The sequence below is a fragment of the Bactrocera latifrons genome, unplaced genomic scaffold (assembly GCF_001853355.1).
Source record: "Bactrocera latifrons isolate USDA-ARS-PBARC rearing strain unplaced genomic scaffold, ASM185335v1 scaffold_77, whole genome shotgun sequence".
Lineage (NCBI taxonomy): Eukaryota > Metazoa > Arthropoda > Insecta > Diptera > Tephritidae > Bactrocera > Bactrocera latifrons.
In genome coordinates this window covers 958,742-983,869 of record NW_017537456.1, presented here as the reverse complement: position 1 = coordinate 983,869, position 25,128 = coordinate 958,742, and the positions used below count along the sequence as shown (strand labels likewise).

Here is a 25,128-nt window from a genome sequence, read left to right as displayed (position 1 = left end):
CTACATGTTACACCTTATCATATGCCTGAGCTACATTAAGAAATATTGCCGAACAATACTCTCTGTACACGAATGCCTTTCTAATCTCATTAGTAAGTCTATTTATTTGTTTTACAGTGCCATGTTTTGCACGATACCCGAATTGGTGAATATGTATGTATGAAACTCGATGTCTCTTGCATGGCCACCACGGGCACGCTTGTAGAAGTCCAGACGCTGAACTCAATTTTCGACGGCTTTCAAGCATAAATCGGCCGATACTGCTATAATTTCACGTTCGATATTTGTACGAAGTTCATCGATCGTCGCTGGTTTGTTGGTATAGATCATAGACTTCATAGAATCGGTCTAACGGCGTCATATCGCACGACCAAGACGTCCAATTTTCTGGAACGTGAGATAGCACGTTCACCAAACTTGGTTTTCAATAAATATATCGTGACATTCGCTCTGTGACTTGTGGCGCCGTCCTGTTGGAATCACATATTGTCCAAGTCCATATCATCCCATTCGRACCAAAATATTCGGTTATYATTGAGCGGTAGCGATTTCCATTCACAGTAACGTGCCGGYCTTGATCATCRCGGARRAAGTACGGMCCAMTRACGCCGTCGGTCTATAAACCACACAAACTGTAATTCTTTGGGGATGCAACGCTGACTCATGGAGTATGCGTGGTTTGTTGCCTAASCAATACYGCATATTTTGCTTATTGACAAAGCCATTCACACAGAAATTAGCCTCATCGCAGCAGATGATTTTTCGATRAAAATCCGGATAATTTTCAAGTTGTTGCTCAGCCCAATTTACGAATATAAGACGATTATGATCAAGCGGCTTCAGTTCTTGGATCAGTTTTATCTGGTAAGGATATAGGCCAAGATCTTTTCGCAAAATTCGCTACAACGACGTCATAGGGATGCCCAACGCTTGAGAATGATTTGTGAGAGACTGATTCGGGTCTAACTCAAATGATTCGTCAACGGCAGTAATATTCTCGACTCTACGGGCACTTCTGTCTCTCACTGGCATTTTACACTGTGCCTGCGGAGTCAATTGTTGATCTGACAGGACGATTATGACGACCAAAAATTGGACGTAGCGCTCTTGGACTAATTTATTCGTTCTGACTCCGAATTTCGGTAWTAAATTTTAATAAKTTTTACTYGTTGTTGGATTGTATATCTTTCCATGATGAAACGGCAACACTTGCTGAAGAGAAATGGCAAAAGAGCGGGAAAAATATTGCGTTGTTTGCTCGAATTGGTGAAGAATTAYGCACATACAAAATATCCTTACTCCTAATAATTGTTAGTCTCCTTAATTCGAAATATTTCGGGTTCCTTTCTTCATATTTAACAGAATTGCTACTTCAAAAAAAAAAACAAAACGTTTAATTTAAAAACTTCTTTCTGCAACATTAGTGCACACAATGTTTTCGTTTTCTTAACGATTTGCTTTCGGTCTTTTAATTAAAGTTGAGCTTGAAGGCAACCGAAGTCGAAGCAGTTGAAGCTTATTCTATAATTCAGCAAAAGATAGCCGGCATTTGGCTATGTGTAAGTATAATTATTTAAAAGACCTACTTACTTGTACATACATACCACAATGCTTGAGTGCCGTCACTAACAGCGCAACGTAACTGAGACTCAGCACACAAAGCGATGGTAATGGCGGAGACGCCGAGGATGATAAGTCATTGCTGACACTTTCAACCAGATAAAATATGTAGAATATGCACTAATATTTGTATATGGGGATGCGAAGAAAAATGTGCTGAGTGGTGATGGGGAGGTTTGCAGTGCGTGCTCGTGTTTGCAGTTATTTAGCTAACTTAAACGAGATGTATACACGAGTTCTACGACGACGACGAGGATCACCACCATACATATCAACTTGATTACAGACTTGCAGATAATCATGCCATAACAGCAGATCACTGTTCAAAGTGACAAGTCGTGGCGCGAACAACAGACGAGAACAAGTACCAAACCAGAAACTAAATATCCTTCGAATGATATTAAATATTTTTTATTGAAAGTAAATATATTTATCCGTATAATTTGGAATAAACTGAAAAAATATGTTTCATAGCGATAACAGTGTGCAAACTGTAAACAGCGTCAAAATGATGTAGAACAAACGCTAATCTAATAAAAAAAAACCTTGACAAGACTAAAAATAATGTGTTGCTTGTGATCCGTGAGAGTTACATGAAGAGAAAACAAAGTATCGTACGTGCTTTTATAAGTTATGAATTTTTATGAATACGAAACTGACTATGTAAAATAATAGTAAGCAGTAAATAAATAATACTAAAATGTAAGAAWAATTTCAATGACGCAGAAACAAAATAATTGGAGCAATAAAAAATTAACGAAAATATTCTATCAAAATTCACTTTAAATAATAATAAACGATAATTCCATCGATAATTTTCAACTAGAAAGGACATCATTTATTAAATATAACGCATACATTTAAATATTAGATTTAAAAAAAAATATTTTCATACTGAACTGTATCAAAGTAATTCCACTCAGAAYTATAAATGACGCTTTATGCTATTCTACTCAATGCTTTTAATGTGTGTTATGGTAAGGCTTTGAAAAGAAATTTAACGATACAATTTAGATCAACGTCAGGAACTTTTTCGCATCTTTATTGCATGAGGTGGCTTTTTAAGGGTAATGCGAACTATATTTCGAATGAAATTTTTTGCCTTATTCCATATTACTCGCATAGTTAGTTAGTTTTCAAAATTAGGGATATCTTATGCGAGGCTGTTGTGTTTCTGTGGGTTTTTTTTTTAAGTGGCGGGTCCCAAACCCARCGCACAACATTGGGGAAGCGATGTTWTGCCTTCACACTTTARCTTGCCTGCAAGCGGATGTTCTTAGGTTACCCAGCGGATACTGGGTCTAATGCCGAATGTCGTGAACTACTTGAGCCATATCTAAAAGAATCRTTTCTRACCACTCCMAAGTGTATGGCGYTSAGAGAACTTTCCTCACTTGTGTGAACTACTGCACCTGACTCCATCCAGTTTAGTTCTATTTGGCCCATGCGACTTTAAAAGCCTACACTTATTTGGTTTTAGACAGTATGCAAACCAAAACAAACTGATTTTCAAATTAGCACCTGAAAATATGAATTGCTTTCGTAGAATTAGAGAATAGTAATAATACGAAAATTAACGAATGAAATTACACTATAGCGATGATAGCAAAATTACTTCAAATCCTTGTACTATAAATTGGTAATAACTGTAAAATTAAATAATTTTTAGTGCGCAATTTTARAAAACGAAATAATAATTATTATCGAAGTAGTAAAAAATACTTCGAATTCAACGATAGACGACTTGCAAACGTTCAACATTCTCGTGTAACAAAATAAACAAACAATATATCAACGTGTAGCAACAAAAACACACGCTGTTTACAATACAATCTGAACCAGCATATACCAMAACAACCACATAAAATCAATTATTTTATTACATATATATGTACATCGCCTCACATGAATTCACACTCCATAGAGAATTCTAGTCAAAAATAATTCCACTCAAAACACATTTWACTATTTACTTATCCCCTCCGGCAGTTGTACAAAGAATTGTTGAGACAGGAAAAAGCWAGAAATCTTAATTATTTACAATGAAAGGTTAAAGCATGCATAGCTAGAAGTAAACCTAAGCAAATATTTACTCATGTCAATAAAAATTACAATAAATAACTGAGTTGAACTTAGCTGAAAACATTCCGGCYTTTTTAGGCGGATAGCGTTAMGCAAACGACGCATAACGTTCAAATAATATTCCTTGTTGACTGTTTGACCGGTTGGAARGAATTCATAATGCACAACACCACGATAATCAAAGAAAACAGTCAACATGACCTTGATTTTTGAGCGACTTTGGCGCGATTTTTTTGGTCTCGGCTCTYTTTTGGCACGATATTCGCTCGATTGATCGGTTGTTTGGGGGTCGTAAGCATTGATCCAAGTCTCATCGCCAGTTATAATGCGTTTCATGACACCCTGGTGGTCGGAAAGCATCGTTTCGCACACTTCAACGCGGCGCCTTTTTTCCAAAAAATTCAATGTTTTCGGTACCAGTCGAGATTTGACGCGCTTGAGGCCCAAAACATCCTTCAAAATGGTATTGGCTGAGCCTTTCGATATGCCAACTTCATCAGCAAGGTGTCTGATTGTTAATCGACGGTTTTTCAGCACCAAATCTTTGATTTGTTGAACGTGAGCTTCGTCGGTTGAGGTTGATGGTCGCCCTCGACGCTCTTCGTCTTCGACACGTTCACGGCCGGCTTGAAACTCACTATACCACTTGTAAACATTTTTTTTAGACATAGCCTCATCACCAAAGGCTTTCTGCACCATCCTCAACGTATCCGCAGCAGAAAATTGATTCCGTAAACAAAATTTAATGCAAATTCTTTGCACAGGAAATTTCGAAATCGCAAAAAACGAAAAACTCACTTTTAGCAGCCCACAAAACGACACGTATCTCAAACACTAAAAAAAAATAATTCTCCAAATCCTTCGACGCTCACAGTTTTAATTCAAATGCCACCTTATTTTTTGGGCACAGTCCGTTAGTCCATCCAATTTGCGATATCTCGTTAGAGCATTTCGACTGGTACTTAGCGAATGACAAGCGTGATGTTTTGCTGCAAGGCTAAATCTTTACATAGCCTTATAGGAAAAAATCTGACGTTGTGATCTCCCACGATCTTGGTGGCCAATWGACAATAAACCATTGATTGATGCGAAGTGTAGAAATTGGTGTCGTCTTACTGAAACTAAATGTCGCCGAGATCAAGAGCTTCAATTTCAGGCATCAAATGCTTAGTCGGTTAACATGGCGTGATAATGGTCGCCATTGACGGTTTTGTTCAAACCGTCATCATTTTTGAAGAAATATGAACCGATTATTCCACTGGGACACAGATTCTATCAAACCTTTGTTGATTCTGGATGAAATGGCAGCTCATGAATTTCTTCAGGTTACTCTTCAACGCAAATGCGTCAATTTTGCTCGTCGGATCTTCTTAGAACTTTTGAAAAGCTCGTGGAGCGAAGTGATGCCGCTTGGGAAGATCGAGTGGCTTCAGTTCTTTCACAAGCTGTATTTTGTACACTTTCAATTTAATACCTCCACGTAAAATGGCCGAAGTCTTTTCATACGTCGGTCTGCGTTGCTTGCGAACGGCATTTTATTTTCTTMACAGCTTGACACGGCTCACACATGGTCTGTCAATAAAAGGCTAAGTTATCAATGCAGTACAATCTGCGAGTCCGTTAACCAAAAATTGTGTTCAATACCACGTTTACTCAGTATTGAAATCACATAAGTAAACAACTTGAAAAGCAATTGAAAACGAAAGCGCAATGTGGCTTTTGAGTAGGAGAAAGAATAACTGCTTTAACATTGTTTTCATCGAGAATTTGCTAGCGAGAACCAGCTGATTGAAGGCACCGCAATAACAACTTATTATTTTCTAAAGAAAAAACTCGATGGGCACATATTTAGTAGAAGAGTCATATTAATAACGATTAAAACTTGGCGGTATTAAATAAAGTCGATTATTTAGTTGAATTCACCGCATTTCTTAAGCAAATATTTGCAAGCCTTATTAACAGTATTTGAAAAAATACTGAAATTTTCAAAAACTCTTCCGCAGGCGTAACAAACATCTTATTAAAATAAAATGTCAAAGTTCTTAACATCAAAGCGTCATGAGAACATACAGAGCTTTCCAGAGTTAAAACGTTCCTAAATATGCATTAATCAAATAACAGCTTTTCTTCACACTTGTAGCAAGAAAAATATTCTTATAATTAATAAAAATAAATAATATTAAATAATAAATAATAATAAAAAATTTCGTGTTCATTTTCAACCAGATAGTATAGATCAGGATCCGTCATAATATACATAAATATTAATATAGACTATACTGTCAATTGCCGATTTCTACATTCAAACACATATTTTATTTCATTGCTTCACAAAAGCGCAGATCAGATCAGCTGCATTGGTCACCTAYAATTTTCTGTTACCACACCGTTTCGATTCCAACACCTACACTGGTGTTGCATTCAGCGTTAAATACCTTGTCATTGAATAAGTCCATAGCCCACCACTTGATGGTGAATACTTTATTCATATTCAGCTTAAATGAAAACAACATTTTGACCCATTTCAAGAATGCCACATCAAATAGAATACAAGCAATTCAAAGTGATTTTAACCTAATAAATCTCGTCTATTGTGCAATTACAATAAACACTCTGAACAACATGCAATCAAGACAACAAATGCAATGCAATGGAAATAGAAATGTATGCAATTGCATTATCCTTTAATTTGTGCAGCGCGCAGATTAAGAATAGCGTGTAATTGTAGAGAGGCATTTCTTATTTCTGAGGCTAGGCGAAGACGATGTGAGTACAGTTAGGTCGATTGGGATGATGTTTACTAATCGTGAACATTGAAAAATAAAAGGAGGACACTAACCGTATCAGGATGAAAATGTCGCTGTCCACACCTAGATTTAGATGCACTAGTAGGTATTGTAGGTTATGCGCCTCAGGTTCAAGGGCACCACCAGTCCAAACGTTATTATTAATAGAATTAGACATGTGAAGAGCGTAGAGTTACTACTGTAGAATGTAAACTCAGTGAGCATGTCGTTAAGCCGTAGAAGCGAAAAGCGGCGTTAAAGTGATCAACGCATTAAGGTTGTCGAGCCGTCGTTGGAAGAAGACGAAGAAAGAGAAGCCGCACATTTTTCGTATCAAAGAAGCTACAATTGATTTAAATTATAATTGAATAGAAGCAACAGGCACAAAAGCAATAACAACTACAATAGAATAACAAAGACTAAGGTGCATACAACAACAAAATGGTGGCTTGACGCAAATGGGTAAACAAGCAGGAAAGAAAAAGATAAAAAAGAAATTGCTTTGTCGGCATCAAGTATATACATACATATACATATATATATATATACATACGTATATGTGTAATGTACATTGGATATAGAAACATGCAGATAATGTATATATTTATATAYAATATCTAGAAATATACTTATATAGTATATGTCTATGTCTATATTACGCATAAATAGGTAGACCTATCTGCGAGTACGACACAGGGTCTAAGGGTCGAAACTGCACTGAATGTCAAAGTCAGCAAGTCACAACAACAACAATTTCCCGTTCTGTTATTATTAAGTGTGTACATAAATAGAAAATGCCGACACTTCCGGCGGCGCTAGCCGGCAAGTTCTATAAGAGAGGATAGAAATTTTGCGGACCAGAGTGGGGCAAAGCTTGCTTCATTCACATGCTTAATTGAGGCAATAATTGCCTGCCGAAAGACTTCTTCAGAAAAATGTGTAATTCAAGCTACTTGTAGAAATGTAAGCCAGCCTGCCAGGCTTACCACGTTCTTGTCATGTCACCATTCTTCTGAATATATAAGTATATGTAACTTATTTTTCTTTACTGGCGTGGACACCGATACACGGTTATAGCAGAGTTAACAACAGCGCGCCAGTCGTTTCTCCTTATTGCTATGCGGCGCCAATTCGAAATACGAAGTGTAGCCAGGTTCTTCTCCAACTGGTATTTCCAACGGAGTGAAGGTCTCCCTCATCCGCTGTTTCCCCCAGCAGGTACTACTTCAAATACGTTCAGAGCTGAAGTGTTTTCGTCCATACGGACAACATGACCTAGCCAACGGAACCGCTGTCTCTTAATTTGCGGAATTATGTCAATAATGTCATATAACTCATACAGCTCATGGTTCCATCGACTGCGGTATTCGCCGTTGCCAATGCGCAAAGGACGATAAATCTTCCGCAGAACCTTTCTTTCGAAAACTTGTAACGCCGGCTTATCAGATGTTGTGGAAGCCAAATCGCGAGTGCGACAATTGTTTGTTTGATGACAAGAGATATTTCGTCTTGCCCTCGTTCACTTCCCTATTCAGTCTGGAGAAAGCAGAACTAACGGCGCAGTTGTTGCGGCAAATAATATCAAAATCACTCTTATAAAATATTGTAACTTCTTGATTAAGCTCTTCATCTCAAAGGACATACATKCATATATAGTAGTTATATTATATATATAAGACCTTATACTTTTCTAAGCAAGTTATGGCAAATAACGTCAAGTATGGGCAACAAACACACTAACCTAGCATTGACCTGACTGACCGACGATGATCCTCACACACGGCGTGGAGGGTTGCATTCTACGATAGCGCTTTTTTTTAATAAACGCWACGCCTTTTGTAATTTCAAGAATTCCCATCATTGTTGTGCTCATAAAACTCACGTCYGTTCAGCTGAATTGTGCAAAGAAAGAACTCTTTTAGATTGAGATTGATGTGACAATTGTGTTTGAGCGTGCGCTGAGACGAGAAAGATCACGATCATGGATCAAGTGGAATGGTTGACGCGTTCGTGTATTTAACAAGTACATAGATTTGTTATGAGTGTATGAACTCCGGTCGGCAGCGATTTTTGTGGTGATTTAATTTACTTTTYTACTTTTTATATAATATAAACGTATACCTTTCAGCGAAACATTTGCAAAAAAAATAGAACATTTCTAATTTTGCTGAAGCTACACACATAAATATGTTAATATGTACATACAAATAGAAAACATAAATAAATGAATAATAAAGTATGTACCTAGTATAAACGCTGGTAACGGTAATGGCTCCAGGGTTTTTACATATTGTAGACTCACTCACTCGTTACCGAACTACGCATTGTGCTTTGATATCATCGTTGTATATACATCTGTATATACCTATATAAATATACATATATTGAATTTAGAAGCGCATTGTAGTTGTTTGCGAAAATCGCGATAAATTTGACAATAATATAGGAAGATAGATTGAGTTGCTTTTTACAAATAAATAGCTACCACTTTATATGTGCAACTCGTAAACATTCAAGCGGTCTGGTCGTGAATGAAAGCAATCGACGTAATACTGGACAAAGTCGGATTTGAATACGATCAATTTTGATTGGGATTTTAAATTTAAGCGAAGGATATGAAAAATTTCAAGTTGTAAAAAAGGTTGCTAATTTTTTTTATCAATTTTGGGTCAAAAGTTTCTTTGAAGACAATTAAAAAGTTAGAGAACTTTTGAGGTTTTTTGGTGCTTGTCCGATGTCACTCAGAATACATACGATCCTTAACTCTACCCAAAAACTTCTCTCACTTTTTTACGAGTTTTTAATATTTTTAACTTGTAAAGGAAAACTGAGTAAATAATAAGTTTCTACTAATGCAATAAGAAACTTGCTTACATTGGATGCATTTTTATTAAGAAATTTAAACAAAACGTCAGTTTCGGCTAAAAAAAATATCTACGTAAATATCTTTTCACCCAAAAAATTAATTCATTAAATCTAAAAACGCAACACAACAAATTGAACCTGTCAGACAGACGAGCTGCGTCAATACTAATTTGATTAATTATTATGTCAATTTGAGTGATTTTGAACTAAAGGAACAATGGACATATTTTAACACTKATTCAAAAATTCATATATGTATAATGTATAAAGAAGTTTTTATTAAATTTGCATATTAATGACCTCACYTCCATTGAGTGTGTGTATAAACTTGCAAATATTAGACCATAACCTCAAAACGGCCATAAATCAGAGAGATTAAAATTTGCTTTTGAACACTTTAATCGGGAATGTAAGTTCGAAAACTATTTTTTAAATTTTTTTTTTATGTTTTCTGAACAGAAAATATATACACACATTGTGACAGAAAAGTATCCAGAAATTGGAAGTACAACGCAAAATATTTAATTATTCATCAATATTTATGGTAACGATTTTTCCAGTCTTCGAAACACATTTCATAAGCACTTTTTGGTATGATCTTCAGCTCTTCAGCGAATTTTGTTTTTCAATCTTCGATCGACTGAAAACGGGTTCCACGAAACCTGGGGAAACAACAAAAAAAAAAAACAAACACAAGGATCCAAATCTGCTGAAAACGGTAGGTTTTCGATGGTACTCATTGCGTTTTTGGTTTTAAATTCGGTCACAACCGTGTCTCGATGCGATGATGCATTATCATCGTGWGAAATCCATGAATTGTTCTTCTACGATTCCGGCCGGCCGCCTTAATCCGGCTAAATAGAACTCCTTCACACACATGATGCACTAAATCGCGAATATCGCAAAAAATTACCAGCACCTTGATTTTTGAGCAGCTTTGTCGTGGGTTTTTTGGTTTCAGCTCGTGTCTTTCCCTACGCTCGATGATTGCTGACTTCTTTGCATGTCAAACTCATAAACCCATGTCACAGCGGCAGTTATAATGTTCTCCATGAATGTGAAATCTGAATTCACACGATTAAACATGTTCAAAGCGACCTGTTTACGATACTATTTTTGAAAAAAACTAGCTTTATCGGGTCGAGTCGAACAAGAACGCATTTTATACCCAAAATATCTACCAAAATCATTCGAACGGTCTCGCGAGAGATGTCGAGCTCTCTTGCCATCTCTCTAACACTCACTTTTTTAGAGCAACAGCAATAGAAAGCGCAATAAAAGCGTAGATATTTAAGAAGAGCTAGAAGCGACCTTGGACTTCTCTGACTTAGAAAACCATATCTACCAGTACTTGGTCAAAGCTAGAGACTCTGCGCATTTAGTAGTGATTCAGGAGCATAGGAGCTCATCAGAAGTTGTGAAACATGAGCTTTTGAATAAATATGTTCTGACACAGATCTTAGTAMATTCTACACATACTATTGTATATGRCCTAGTGTAKACTTGCTCATGTACCTTACAGCAAATCCCCTTGTAGCGCTAACAATAAAGTTCAAAAACTGCGTTAGGGATTTAAAAAAGTGTTGTGTTGGTACACTGTTGGTGTTGTAACTTAGTCAAAATAAAATTCTGACCAGCTTATCAACATGGTTATGCACATATAAATACGCGTATGTACTCATGTGCTCGTACTTACTTACATATATATTTACATAGAGAAAGAGACACAAGACATGTTGTTGAACAACAAAAAAATAACATTATGTAGTCACAGTAGCAACAATTCTGATTTCATTTGAGTGGCAGATGCGCAAATATGTACCCGTGTGCTGGGTAAACATGCAAAGCCGACGGTGCGGTGGTGATAAATAAGGCACACATTAATGCTGCGACACAGTGAGAGTACTGGCCAAAGCACAAGTGAGCTAACACAAAACTGACAACGGTACATACATATGTATACATGTTCCTGTGTGGCAGTGAAGATAGGTGTGATTATTGGATATGCATACCAATGGCGATATGTAGACAAKGTATTAAAAATGAGTAAATCGTTGATTGTTGCATAAAGTCTACAGGTGTTCATGTACAGTACAGCCCCGCTAAAAAACAGTCACTGATCACATACTGAGACATACCGAGACATGAACATCATACACTTGAATACCATATGGAGCAAAATGAAAAAAATAGAGGATTGAATTTGCACTCTATACTAAATTCTATCCGCATCTTCTGGTCTACCTTAAGTTGGTAAAGTTCACTTTTTTATCCTACAAATTTTAAAAGAAAAAAAATAAGATTTTCTATTTTTGGTCGATTTTTTATTATGTATTTCTCTCATTGTACTTTAGCTTATTTAGCGTTAGGAAGTTCGGATAGATATGAATGATCAGTAAGGCTTTTATGCGCACATTCACTTTTTCGTAAGTAACAACTGAAGTGAATTGTCGAGGGATCTCGTTTAGTTTATAACACCTCTAGAATATTGTCCTAAATTTCAAGTTAAAAAAATCTCGAGAACTATTCAACCGATCTTCATTTAATTTTATACAGATCTTTGAAATATAATTTTTTAAGTTAAGGTTTCTATCAATTTTTTACTTTAAATGATCCTGTAGATAAGGAGTTATCCTGACAACGCRKACGGGTMTTTTYTCCGAGSRTCACCGGAAAWGGCGTCGCAATGACTGAGTTTAAAATATTATTTTCAAAAATTTCATAATTTTTGCAAGAATAAAAATTTTTCAAATTAAAATTTTAAAATAAAGTGTGCTGGATTTTCCTGAGTGGTCATTACTGTGCAGATACATACAGTATATAATATATGTATGTATGTGCATAGCTACTGTTCATATTTACAATTGTTTTGTTGATAAACAAAATTTTGATCAAATGTCGGATGTGCAAGTTTTGGAATTCCACCGTTGCTGTACTAATGTTTTTTCAGCGCTAGATGTCTGATAATAAGTGAYGTAACTTTCTTCGCCCTAACAAGATAAGTGAAATAACTTTTTAATAATTTCTAATTCATATAAACTCAAAATATATTATTAGTTTGCTCAGTTTACAGTTGAAGGTTGTTACTTAAGTTTCTGCGAACATTATATGGCTTACATGGTCTCATAGTGAATGGTGAGAGCTGTTTCAAAAACTTTTGCATATTTCATTTCTAGARAAAGCAAGTGTGAAATCAAGCCTTCAGCAATGTGCGTTGTAAAAATAACGAAAAATACCACGAACTCATAAGCAACTATCTTGAATATACAATACACATGTATATACATATATATATATTTAGATGTAAATTGATACCATTTATTGGTGCAAATTCTTTTGCGCGCGTTTCACAAGTGTTTAGATGCGTAATCGCACATAAAAGTAAACGGCCGTTGGCTTATTTCTGGCTCAAACGTAATCAATACCGAGCTGTGTACAATTAAAATATGTTACAATAAAAAGAAGTATTTAAAACAAAATTGCTATTAAAAATCGTATAAGTAGACTGTTGGATAGTGTGACCAGGGTACTGGGTACAGGGACAGGTACAGGGTACAGGTAAAACTGTTTTTTGTTTAATTATAAATCAAAACTAAAATTTCGCATGATTATGGAATGCAGTTTTTTAACAAAAATGTTAATAAAAGTAAAAATTCGGCGTACTGAACTAATTCAACAAATGAGCATGGGTTCTACACGACGTATGAGTAACCTTTTGTTATAGGCAAGCACACTCGGGTTTTCGCGCAAGTTTCAGCAAAATTGGTTTTAAGAATATTTACTTTTAAATTATGTAGTAATATTGATGCAATTATTGCCTTAATTGCTATTAACACACTCATTACTATATTGAAAAGGTTGAGAAATACAAATATTTATACTYTTTCGAAATCTGAGATAGAGAACATCAAAGAAATTATTATTATCTTAAAAATATACAAGGTGTATTCCAAAGTAAACAGGACTTAAAAAAAAAACAGAACAAATGATCAATTTATTTTATTCAAAATAGTCTCCTTCTGATTCAATACATCTTTTTGCAAGGTCCAAGAGCATGTCAAACCAGTGTTTTAGCTCGTTGGCCGGTATGGCCGCCAATAAGCCGGCGCAAGCCTCTACGTCTGCATRCCGCTTTCCTTTCATGGGAAAATGCATTTTTTCGAAAGGGAAGAAGTCAAACGATGCCATATCAGGTGAATACGGGAAGTGGTTAATGGCTCAAATATGATTTTTGGTCMAATAATCGGTCACAAGCTGTCCTTCGAATGTTGAGATTCTGAAATGCGATAAATCGAGGTTTTGGAGCTGTTCAATTCCATTTTCATGATTTTCGGCTGATTTTTGATAAATTCACRCACAGTTTCGATGGAATTTCTGGTGATCACGGATTTTGATTGGCCCACATGTTGAACGTCATTTATGTCCTCACGACCGCTTTGAAAACATTGTAACCACTCGTGCACTGCTACGGGATAGGCAATCATCGCCATAAATCGCCATTTTTTCATGAATTGAAACGTTTCGGTAAAGGTTTATACTATTTTAAAACAAAATTTAATGTTGGCTTTTTGTTCGAAGCTCAATTTTGCACCGACAACGCAAACATACTGACACTTAAAWCGCAACAACTTCACTTCCAATCGATGAAATGTCATGAATTCTAACGCACCAGTCGAAATATAGATGACTCCCCCAGGGGGCGCTAGATTCAAAAAGTCCTGTTTACTTTGGAACGCTCCTTGTATACGTCGTCTGAATGAACGAAAAAGTTCCACAAAAATTGAAGAAAGTATAGTGGCAGCGTTTGCGTGGCTACGAGTGCAGATGCAAACAACGCATAACACTCAAATAGTATTCCTTGTTGATAGTTTGGCCGGTCGGAAGGAATTTGGAGTGCATCACACCTCGATAACTGAAGAAAACTGCCAACATAACCTTTATTTTTGACCTGGTTTGACTTGSTTTTTTCGGTCAAAACTCAGACCAACTTCCGGGGTATTAATTTCATAAATTTAATAATTTTTTTCAAATTTACAACTAAAACTTGGGAATTTTTGTGTGCAAATGAGACAAAAATAGACCACAAGTAATTTTATAATCTTTTTGTACTTTCAGCTATGAAATAAAGGAGCCAATGTTAATAGCACAACAACAAGCCAACAAAAATGTGTTGAATTTAAAAACTAAAATAATAACTGAATGAATTTCAACAAAGCGGAAAAATCAATACCATAAAGAATAATACTGAAATATACTGTAGAGAAATATATAAAAAGTGAACTAAGTAAATATGGAGAATCTCGGTTATAAGGAGGGCACTGCGAAGCCGCGACGTATGGCACGCTCTATCAGCGTGGTGACAAAGAGCGAGCTGGAACAACCATTGGCAGGTAATAATGCCAGGTGAGTACGTGGGTAAGCAAATAATACAGACTTTTCCCAAATTTTATATAAATTATCTTTATTTGAAAACGTTCACATYTTAATGACAGCTGCTGTATGTTCTTACGATTATCATCGTGTATTATAATGTATGTAAATGTACTGAAAATAGCAGTAAACTAATGAATGTGCTTTTTATATGTTTATTTGAACAATTAACTTGCTCGTCAGAGGGWACAGCACACGAACACACCGTACAGCATCAATTATCATTAATTTTTACACAAGAGTTTTTGTGGCAATTCGCGATAATAAAACGAAAAAGAAAATAAAAAATGCGAGAAATAATTTAAAGTATGCTTATATAAAAATTCAGGCATTAAGTCATCAATCAAGAAAACTGCTAAAAAATCGCATCGAAAAAATTGCAAAACTGTCGCGATCAATGGCCAAAGGCAACTTGCCAAGGCAAATCAAACAAAAAGCGATAATAAAGTACAAAAAAAAAAAAATAAAAAAAAACACACTTTTCGAAACGTTTAGCAAAGAGTTATTTAAAACAACTTTCTATTATTTTTACTAATGAAAATGAAATAACTTTTACWCCAAACTTGCACAGCACGCACAAGTAAAAAGCAGCAATTGACATCCGCTATTTTAGAATTCTTAGAATGAATCAAAACAAAAACGTCATTTAACATTAACTCAACTATTTAGTTTTAAACTCAAAAGCGACGCTGCTGATATGCTATTTTTGGCCTATGGCAACACGCGCTTTGCGGCGTCACAAGTCGCGGCGTTTGAATTTAGCGCCAATCAGCCAAGCCAAGCCATGCTGCCGCAGAGTACGCTTACTTGGCGTAGCCAGCCCAACTAGTTAACAGCCACGAGCAGAAACCTTTCAATCGATCGCTCAACCGCTTTCGAACACTCCACCGCCCGCCAGCGCCACTCAGCTCACTCACGCAGCCCAGCCATTAAGCCGAGCCAAMTGAAAACAAAATCTCATACTAGCAATGTCGAGAGTGTCGCAACACTCATGCGCACTACCATAACACGATAGCGACGGCTACGATCGGTTTCAGTTTGTTTGTACAACCTGGACTTGGCAGTTAGTCGGTGAGTGAGTGGCGCTGAWGCCGGTAACGCGCAATATTTTAATACACRACACTTTAGCCAAAAATAAATTGCAAATAAAAATCACAAAAGAAATTTGTAATGAACACGAGAAGCAAACATATGAAATATTTTGTGATAAATATGTTCAATCCGATTTCACATTGGCGTTGATGAGCTGTGCATTCATGTGTCTGTCTAGCTTGATTGAAAGTACGATTGAGGTGTAACGATAAAAGGCAGTTGTTTTCGTAGCTTCTCGTGAATTCCGCGCTTTGCAGTGGCATTCGGCTCAACGCGTTCGCCGGTTTACGAGTGCGCGCTTGAAAGGAAGTGATCACTCCCACACACCCACGCTTTTGTGGGCTCGCTCACTTAACACGCGCGCAACTTGACACATCGATGTAAAAGTTTGGCTGTGGAAAATTTGACTCRAGCTGCGATGCGATTTGAAAATTTAAGCACAAACTGGCGGCATGCGTGGATCTGGCTACGTAAAGTGTAGAGTTTTCTTTAAAATCTTATTATATAGTTGCTCATTTCAGGCAAATACCGTTATATGAATGAAATTAATACAAACAACAAGTGCTAAAACACAATTAATTTATAGTTAACGTGCTAATACGAGATAACAGGACTTTGAACCGAATGTGAATGGAATTTTGAAAATTTGTAAACGTCACTCGATTTTGCGCTGTTTTAGTGGCTGACGAGCAAGATTATGTCTGAATACTAGAAAGCGTTAATCGGATAATGAACTGATAAAGATGTACGCGCTTGAAATTTTGCTATTTTATGTTTTCTCTGCTTTAGTGTTTTGGTGTTGGAAGTTAAGTGAATATTATTTATGTGCAAGGCGATTATGCTGGTTTTGCTTGTGATTATGAATAATTAAGCAAATCAAATTCCAGTTAATTTTTGGGATTATGAATTTTTAAGAAACAAAAATTGTAATTAATTTTTGTGATTATGAATTTTTAAGAAACAAAAATTGTAATTAGTTTATTCAAAATGAAACAAAATATGACAAATCTATTTATTGTGCTAGTTGAGTGACCGCTTCAACAAAATTTGAAATTAAAAAAAGTTTTTTGAAGTTTTGGTTGCAGCTTATAGACAACAGCTATGTTTAGTGGGTATCTCTCATAGCAAATAGCTTTATCTATGATTTATGGTCGCATGAAGAGCARTTCGACCACAAAAAAGTGAATTATAAATATAAACATATTTTCTATATAAGTTATTATTAACCTTCAAGTAAACAGGAATTAACTTTTGCATTGTGTTGTTGTGACTTCTGCGCCAACAAGCATTATACGCGAAAAACTACCAATATGTATGTATATATGTGCTCAGTGTGGCGAAGGTATTATTAAGCTAATTAAAGAATGAAGTTCCACATTTGCGCCAATGAGAAAAGTAATTAAAAACTAATAAAAAATAGCTTTTAATAAAATAAAAAAAATTAAATTAAATATGTACTTCTTTAAGTTGAACGAAATTGTCGAGGAAGTTTTTAGTGTTATTAATTTGGTGCAAGTTTYTTGAAGTTTAAAGTTTGCTAAAAGTTTTGAAAATTTTTGAGAAATCTGACCTTATGTGAAAGTGTAAATCGCAAACTTGAGTCAAGCCAAGGCGATTGTGTGACGTTCTTGTTTTGTTAAATATTCGCAAAAAATGTGCAAGTTTCTTGGAATATCATTTAAAAGCTGTTTAGAGTCGGCGCAAATGMGAAAGCCGAAATTAAGCGTTGCCATTTATTGTACAATAAAAGATATGTTTAAGCACTTAACCAAATTCTTGTATCTTTCACCATAATACACAATAAATGTTATTATATTAGCGTTTATCGGCCGCGCAAAAAACCAATGTCTTTCATTCGTTTTCTATTTGTTTTGTTTGTTTTATTTATAACTCGCGTATCTTTGGCACAATTTAGCCTCCAAACCAGCTTTGTATGGCTTCTTTAATACTCGCGCATAGTGATGTTGCTCGGCAAATAATAGATTTAATGCATTAGAAGGCCTATGAGTTACCCAAAATATGAAATGACCTACAAACATATGTTTATCAGTTTTATATCTTTCGAAATGAATTACTATTAAAAAATTAAGAATACAAATTTCTGACATCGTAATCATTGGAGCAGAAAAATTTGTCTGCTTATTATTTTGGAATATTAAATATTCAAATCTGATTTAAAATTCGCTCTTAGCAACGAAAACATTTAGAAACAAAGTTTTGTCTACACAGGGAAACCCCTAATAATTCAATCCCTAAAAAGTAACAGCTATAAAAACCCCGGTATAGGACCAACCAGTGTKATATTTTTGAAAGCGCGACCCAAAGCCGAAAGGRGAAAAATGAGTTCGAAGCGAAATAAATAATAGGTTSTGAAAAAAGTBTTTCGGTATTTTTAATTTTTTTATTTTATAACGGTTTGATGACTCATGCCCAGCTCTTGACCGATGYTACGGCTGCTRCTATGCCGGTCTCTTTCGACCAATTCAGCGATTTTATCGCAATTTTCGACGACAGGTCTTCCGGAGCGTGGCACATCTTCGACCACCTCTACACCAGAACGAAAACGTTGAAATCATCGTTGTGCGGTGGAAATGGAAACTGTATCGGGTCCATAAACTGCACAAATTTTATTGGCGGCTTGAGATTCATTTTTGCCTTTATCGTAGTAGTACTGTAAAATATGCCGTATTTTCTCTTTATTTTGCTCCATGTTTGCGACGCTATAACTCACGAACGACTTCAAARAAACGACAATCAATCACGTGTTAGCGCCGCGTGAAATGAGCTTTCCAAAAAGGTATAGCATGACCCGATGCGATGAATAAAGCTAGAACTACGCGCTCTCAGCGCCAGCTAGCGAAAATACCGCAAGACTTTTTTGACAATCTAATATAATATCAAAAATATATGTATATGTATGAAAAAGAGTGTACATTTGCGTATACAACCATYACGTGATCACCACTTTTAAGCCCTTTACTGAAAATTTGAAGATTCAATAAAAACTACACCTGGAGATGTCAAAACTTGCGTCTACTAAATGTGCAGCGTTATTCTCCCAGACGTAGTTCGCAGGCCCTCAGATGCAATGATGCCGCTAAATTCCCAAAAATCACTACAAAGAAAGTGTGAAACATCTCCAACAAATATATATATTATATTTTTCCAAAATGAACTCAGGGATTTAATACGTGATCAATTTAGGAATGAGATAGCATATTCTCAAAGCGTTTCACTGGGAAGGACATTGTTTTGCTAACAAACTTTAGAACCATAATAGGAAAGATGTCGCATCATCTGGATAAATTTTTAGGTAWTTTATGAAATAATAGTGAGAAACAGAGAGGGTTCGGTCCACTAAGATCTAAAAGTGATGAAAGGAAAGTATCAAGGTTGATGAGATMGTTCCATTATGGCAGATTATTGCTAAATCTTTAATAAGTCATTGTCAAAGGAAAATTATACGAAGACGTAGGACCCTACCCGGGCCCACGAACTTAACCCTTGGGTGAATAGAGATAGAGATGACTATTATGGTCAAATATATGTTTGTCAAAAAAGTCTTGCGGTATTATTGCGGTATTGCGGTTTCGACCAATTCAGCGGTTTTATCGCAATTTTCGACGACAGGCCTCCCGGAGCGTGGCTCATCTTCGACCACCTCTACACCAGAAAGAAAACGTTGAAACCATCGTTGTGCGGTGGAAATGCTTTCCAAAAAGGTATAGCATGACCCGATGCGACGAATAAAACTAGAACTACGCGCTCTCAGCGCCAACTAGCGAAAATACCACAAAATTTTTTGACAACCTAATATATTGGTCTCACGCTGGATTCCAATCTGCAGTGGAAACAATATGTGGATCTGATAATTTTAAAGCGACTAAATCACTAATGGTGTAATGGCCGGAGGAAATTAGTGCAGGAGTCGCAGGACCACGCACCAAATTCTCCATACCTAASGGAAGTTMTCCGAGCAYTTTTCARSMRRARKYYTTKSYWWKRRKYSGKKSSKWRRRRWWAACCTCAGCGCAACTAWCGCAACGTACGTATAACTATACTTAGCGACAGTCAAGCGGCACTTAAAGCAWTATATGCCTATGAGATAAAATCGCCASTGGTGCAGGAGTGTAGAAAACGACTGCATTGTCTATCAGAATGWAACCAAGTGCAGCTTACCTGTGTRYCCGGTTACAAAAGTATAGCCGAGAATGAACTGGCTGATGAGCTCGCCCGCTTTGAAGCATTCGCTAATATAATAGGACCTGATTCCTTCATCACGGTGGGTCCTCATACCGTAGAGGAACTGCTCCGTAAGGAAGAAGGCGTAGGCTAAGAGAGGTATTGGCAGCAACTCCAAGGTATGCGCCATGCCAAGTTGTTAATTAGGGCTTACAACCTCAGCAGGTTTAAATATGTAATCAACCAACTTAGCGACAAATTCASGACAGTTATCGCATTCTACACTGGCCACTTTAAGCTCAAGAAGYACTTATAKAACATGTGSMTAGCTTCTTGTGYAAATTGCCGATTCTGCGRCAGGGAGCCTCAAACTTTAGAACAYCTCCTCCTAATTGACTGCATACCAGTCYGTAGACGCAGGATAAAGGCCTTTTGAGATCCATGTTTCCAAATAGGGMTAACATCGTGACTTAGGAGAGGGCACARKAGACCTAAGGTCGCGATGAAATCCTCGTATATTTATCTTCTCTTATCTAGATATAACAGATGTTTTCGACATTTCTCTCTGCTTACTTCAATGAATCCTTCATTTTCAAGACAAAACTGACATTATAAATAAATATTTCATTTTGTTTCATCTTTTATGATTTTTGCAACTTAAAATGAAAATAAGGATTTAAAAATAAAGTAGAGCAAATCTTTTAAAATCACTGATAGCGTAATTAATTAGGAGCGCAAATACATATAAACATTTAATTTTCATGTTCGACCGAAATATTACCAAGCCACARATATACATACATACATATTATGAAAAATATTTTAAATATGAAAAATCCTTTCCCATGCTTAGTGTATGCTTCGCTTCTTTTTACATATGTACATATATACTATATACTTAATAAACATATGTGTAATATATTTTTTCTTAATTTCCACAACTTTATCACTACTCCCACAGATTCAAATCGATACCGCCAAATTTAATGGTACGATGGCGCAACAATAATGCAGACGCCATGATAGAGGCCCAATATCCGACACCCGGTGAATTCGAGTACATGGAGTGCGGACCCTCGCCGCCAGCCGAAAGCGCACCCAGCATGTATGATAGCTTCGAGGAGCCCACCAGCGAGCTAAGCGTACAAATATGCAACGACACGCTGCGCATCAGTCTCATCGATCAGATGAAGAGCGCCGCAGGACGGGTGCGTTTCCTAGAGGATATCGAACAGGGCAACGTGATTAAAGATAACACCAAAGCACATTTCGAATCAGCATCGAAAATCGAAAAGAATCTCAGTTACTTGTGGGCAGCGTTCTTGAAACGCTGGGACTTACTACAAAGTTTCCTAGACATAGGCGCTGAATTGAATTTCTGTGATCAAAATGGCATTTCGGCTTTGCATTTGGGCGCCTTTAGCGGCTGCCTATCGACCTTAAGTTTCCTAGTCGGCCAGTCTATGAATGTGAATCTACAACCAAAATGTTATACGCCGCTGCATTGCGCAGCTTTCGGCAATTCCGCCGAAGCGGCAAAGTTTCTAATCAACAATGGTGCACTCATCACCATCGACACCAATAAACCGAACTGTGAGGAAAGTCTACTGCACTGTGCTGTGCGCGCCAATGCACTGGAATGCGTGAAACTGTTCATTGTGGAAGGCGCAGACGTGAATTCTTTGAAACCGAATGGCACCAATGCSATACACCTGGCGGCAGATTTGGGCAACGCACAGTGCTTGGAGGCGCTACTGAGTGCACCTGGTGCTGATGCCAATGTGCGGATATGTATACGGGAGAAGGAGTCGACAGCGTTGCATTTRGCAGCCGATGAAGGCAATGTTGAATGCGTCGATCTGTTGCTGGCAAAGGGTGCTGATGCGAAATTGAAGAATCATCGCGGCTTCACAGCTTTGCATTTAGCGGCGCGCACCTCTAGTCTGGAATGTGTGGAATCGCTGTTGCGTAACGGTAATGCCGATCCCAACGCCGAAGACTTCGATCATCGTACGCCGTTACACGCGGCAATAGGCAAATCGGAGAATGCCTTTGATATACTCGAGTTACTAATACAATGGGGTGCCAATGTGAATCATAAGGATATTTATGGTTTTACCGCCTTACATTTAGCCGCGCTCGACGGCTTGGCGCAATCCGTAGAAATGCTGATCTTTCACGGCGCGGATGTGACAACGAAATCGAAAAAGGGCACTTCGGCCTTGAATGTCATCACGCGTAAGACACCCGCTTCGGTGGCGATGATACGCCAAAAACTSGATGCCGCCATTACGTTGCACCACTCACAGGACCCAGTCAATCGCGAGGTAGAGTTGGAACTCGACTTTCGACAGTTATTGCAGCACTGTCATCCACGTGAGATCAGCTATCTGAACACATTTGTGGACGAAGGGCAAAAGGAAATACTCGAGCATCCATTATGCTCCTCGTTTTTGTACATAAAATGGGGTAAAATACGTAAATACTATATTGGTCGGCTTATCTTCTGTTTCACCTTTGTGCTCTTTCTCACACTCTACGTACTAACAGCGCTCGCACACAAYTGCTATAACGGCAGCAAGGACGACAACACGACCATACAGGCTAAAGAGCTCTGCCAAAAGCAGTCCATACTCGGCGATATGCTGCGCAATAATCCCTTCGTYATGGAAATGCAATGGTGGGTATTGGTCGCTATCACAATCGTTGAGATATTTCGCAAGCTCTATGGTATAACGGGTTATTCAACGTTCAAACACTATGTGACGCAGGTGGAAAATATCATGGAATGGTTCGTCATAACTAGTGTCTTCATCATCTCCTACATATACACGAACAAGACATATACCTTTCAAAACCACATAGGCGCATTTGCGGTGCTATTGGGTTGGACAAATCTCATGTTGATGATTGGTCAATTGCCAGTCTTCGATGTCTATGTGGCGATGTACACACGTGTACAAGGTGAATTCGCGAAACTTTTCATGGCTTACTCATGCATGCTGATCGGTTTCACGATTAGTTTTTGTGTAATCTTTCCCTCATCGTCGTCATTCGCCAACCCCTTTATGGGYTTCATCACCGTACTGGTAATGATGATCGGCGAACAAGATCTATCATTGTTGATCAACGATCCCGACGGCAAGGAYCCGCCCTTCTTATTGGAAGTGAGCGCCCAAATCACATTTGTGCTCTTTCTACTCTTCGTAACAATCATACTGATGAACTTATTGGTCGGCATAGCCGTGCATGACATACAAGGTTTAAAGAAGACCGCAGGGCTCTCGAAACTAGTGCGCCAAACTAAACTCATATCGTACATAGAGTCCGCACTCTTTAACGGCTATCTACCGCCTTGGCTACGCAATCTATTACACTATACGGCACTTGTCTCACCGCAGGCCTACCGCGTCGTGTTGTGCGTAAAGCCGCTGAATCCCAGCGAAAAGCGTTTACCACGCGAAATACTCATGAAGGCGTACGAAGTGGGAAAAATGCGTAAACATTTCGGACATACGATTTCGGCGAAAGGTACCGCTGCGACTTATTTGCAATACAAAAACAAATATAATGATAATCAGACGCAAAACTATTCAATGGATGACTTGGAAACGGCACATTTTAACACGCTAACGACGAAAATCGACGAAAATGCGGAACGCATTGAATTCCTCACGCAGGAAATTCAGGAACTGAAGCAAGCGCTCATCACGCAACAACAGCAGGCGAGCAAAGTGATCGATAAGCTATTGATTGTGATTTCAAATCAGCAGAAGAATAATTTAAGGAAATAATTGAGATAATTGGCAGCATAAGCGAGTTTCAAATAAAATGCCACATTGTTTAGTTAGTATAGTGGACGAGCGCGAACGGAAATCAGCATTAAGTTATATCATCTATACATACAATTAGATAATCTAAGCATGGCAATATAAAGTAGTTAGCATTGTTAATATTCATAAATATAATAACATACGAGTATTTATAATATTTTTACTTATTTACATTTCACATTTATGTACTGTGTATATTATGGTATTTAAAACTTTGTTTCGGAAGCAATCGGCAAAAMAAAAATGTAAAAAGGTATTTGGCAAATTTTATTTTGTAGAACTCTAATAAAGAATACGTAGATGAAAAACCAAAGCAGTATTGAATAAAACATTTGAAATCTGTTTTCCTTCTTTACTTTTTAAATATTTTAATTTACTTAGTATAATCCACTAAATATAATATAAAAGAACAACATAGTGATGTTTAGGATTCCAATAAACGAATTTTAAGTTCTTGAAATGTTATTTTATTTAACTGTGCTTATTTGGACCGTTTCAAGGATGCTGGGGAGAATGGATAATAGCCAGACTTGACAGACAGACAGGCTTTGTCTAATCCGAAGATACATGAGGACCGAGTTGAAATTCAATTTAATGGMCTTGCCTCTACGGACCCGAGGAAAGACGCGATATATTTTAGCCTTAACCAAAAACYACSCTGTGAGCGAACGATGGTCTTAGCGCTGGACTTTTTAAAAGCCTTTGACACAGTCAGTCACACAACGCTACTGCAGGACATCGAAAAATCTACAACTGCAGTGGTGGACCATGAACTACTTGAGCGGTCGTCAATCATTTTCAGAATTTCGAGGAGAAGACACAAAACTGAGAAGAATTAAAGAAGGTGTTCCGCAGGGTGGTGTCCTCTCCACGCTACTATTTAACTTCTATATAGCCACCACTGGGAGTTTCTATTACCTGGTACATTAATGATAACACGACATTGACTTCGAGATATGGAATCGATGGCATRTGTTCAAAGGTAAACGTCCTATCTCTCCGACCTTTCTCGCTTTCTCTCTACGCGGAACTTAACACTCTCCCCAACTAAATCCACAGTGACCATTTTTACAAACTGGACGAATGAGTGCAGACTTGAACTTAATATTGCAGTCGATGGCATCAARATTCCGACTGCCAATAATCCTAGGAGTGACTTTTGACACTCCTTCGCTTTTCATACGACCGCGATTATCGCCAAAGTACAGAGCCATAACAAAATCGTCAAGTCGCTAGCA

At 37.3% G+C, this 25,128-nt stretch overlaps 2 protein-coding genes across 8 annotated transcripts in view; one reads left to right on the top strand and one right to left on the bottom strand.

Moving 5' to 3' along the window:
- The window catches only part of LOC108976500 (28S ribosomal protein S9, mitochondrial), a 41,166-nt gene that overhangs the window by 11,950 nt on the left and 4,088 nt on the right, over positions 1-25,128 (bottom strand). The window lies entirely within an intron of this gene.
- LOC108976497 (transient receptor potential channel pyrexia) lies at positions 1,834-24,245 on the top strand. 7 transcript variants are annotated; one of them, XM_018945626.1, is made up of 3 exons: positions 1,834-2,040; positions 14,469-14,756; positions 21,019-24,245. In XM_018945626.1, the coding sequence occupies exons 2-3, from the start codon at positions 14,644-14,646 to the stop codon at positions 23,849-23,851; spliced, it is 2,946 nt and encodes a 981-aa protein (XP_018801171.1). In that variant the 5' UTR covers positions 1,834-2,040; positions 14,469-14,643; the 3' UTR covers positions 23,852-24,245. The 7 variants fall into 7 exon arrangements, with proteins under 7 accessions (XP_018801171.1, XP_018801169.1, XP_018801170.1 ...); XM_018945624.1 differs by having other exon boundaries at positions 1,834-2,234; XM_018945625.1 differs by lacking the exon at positions 1,834-2,040 and adding an exon at positions 12,376-12,488.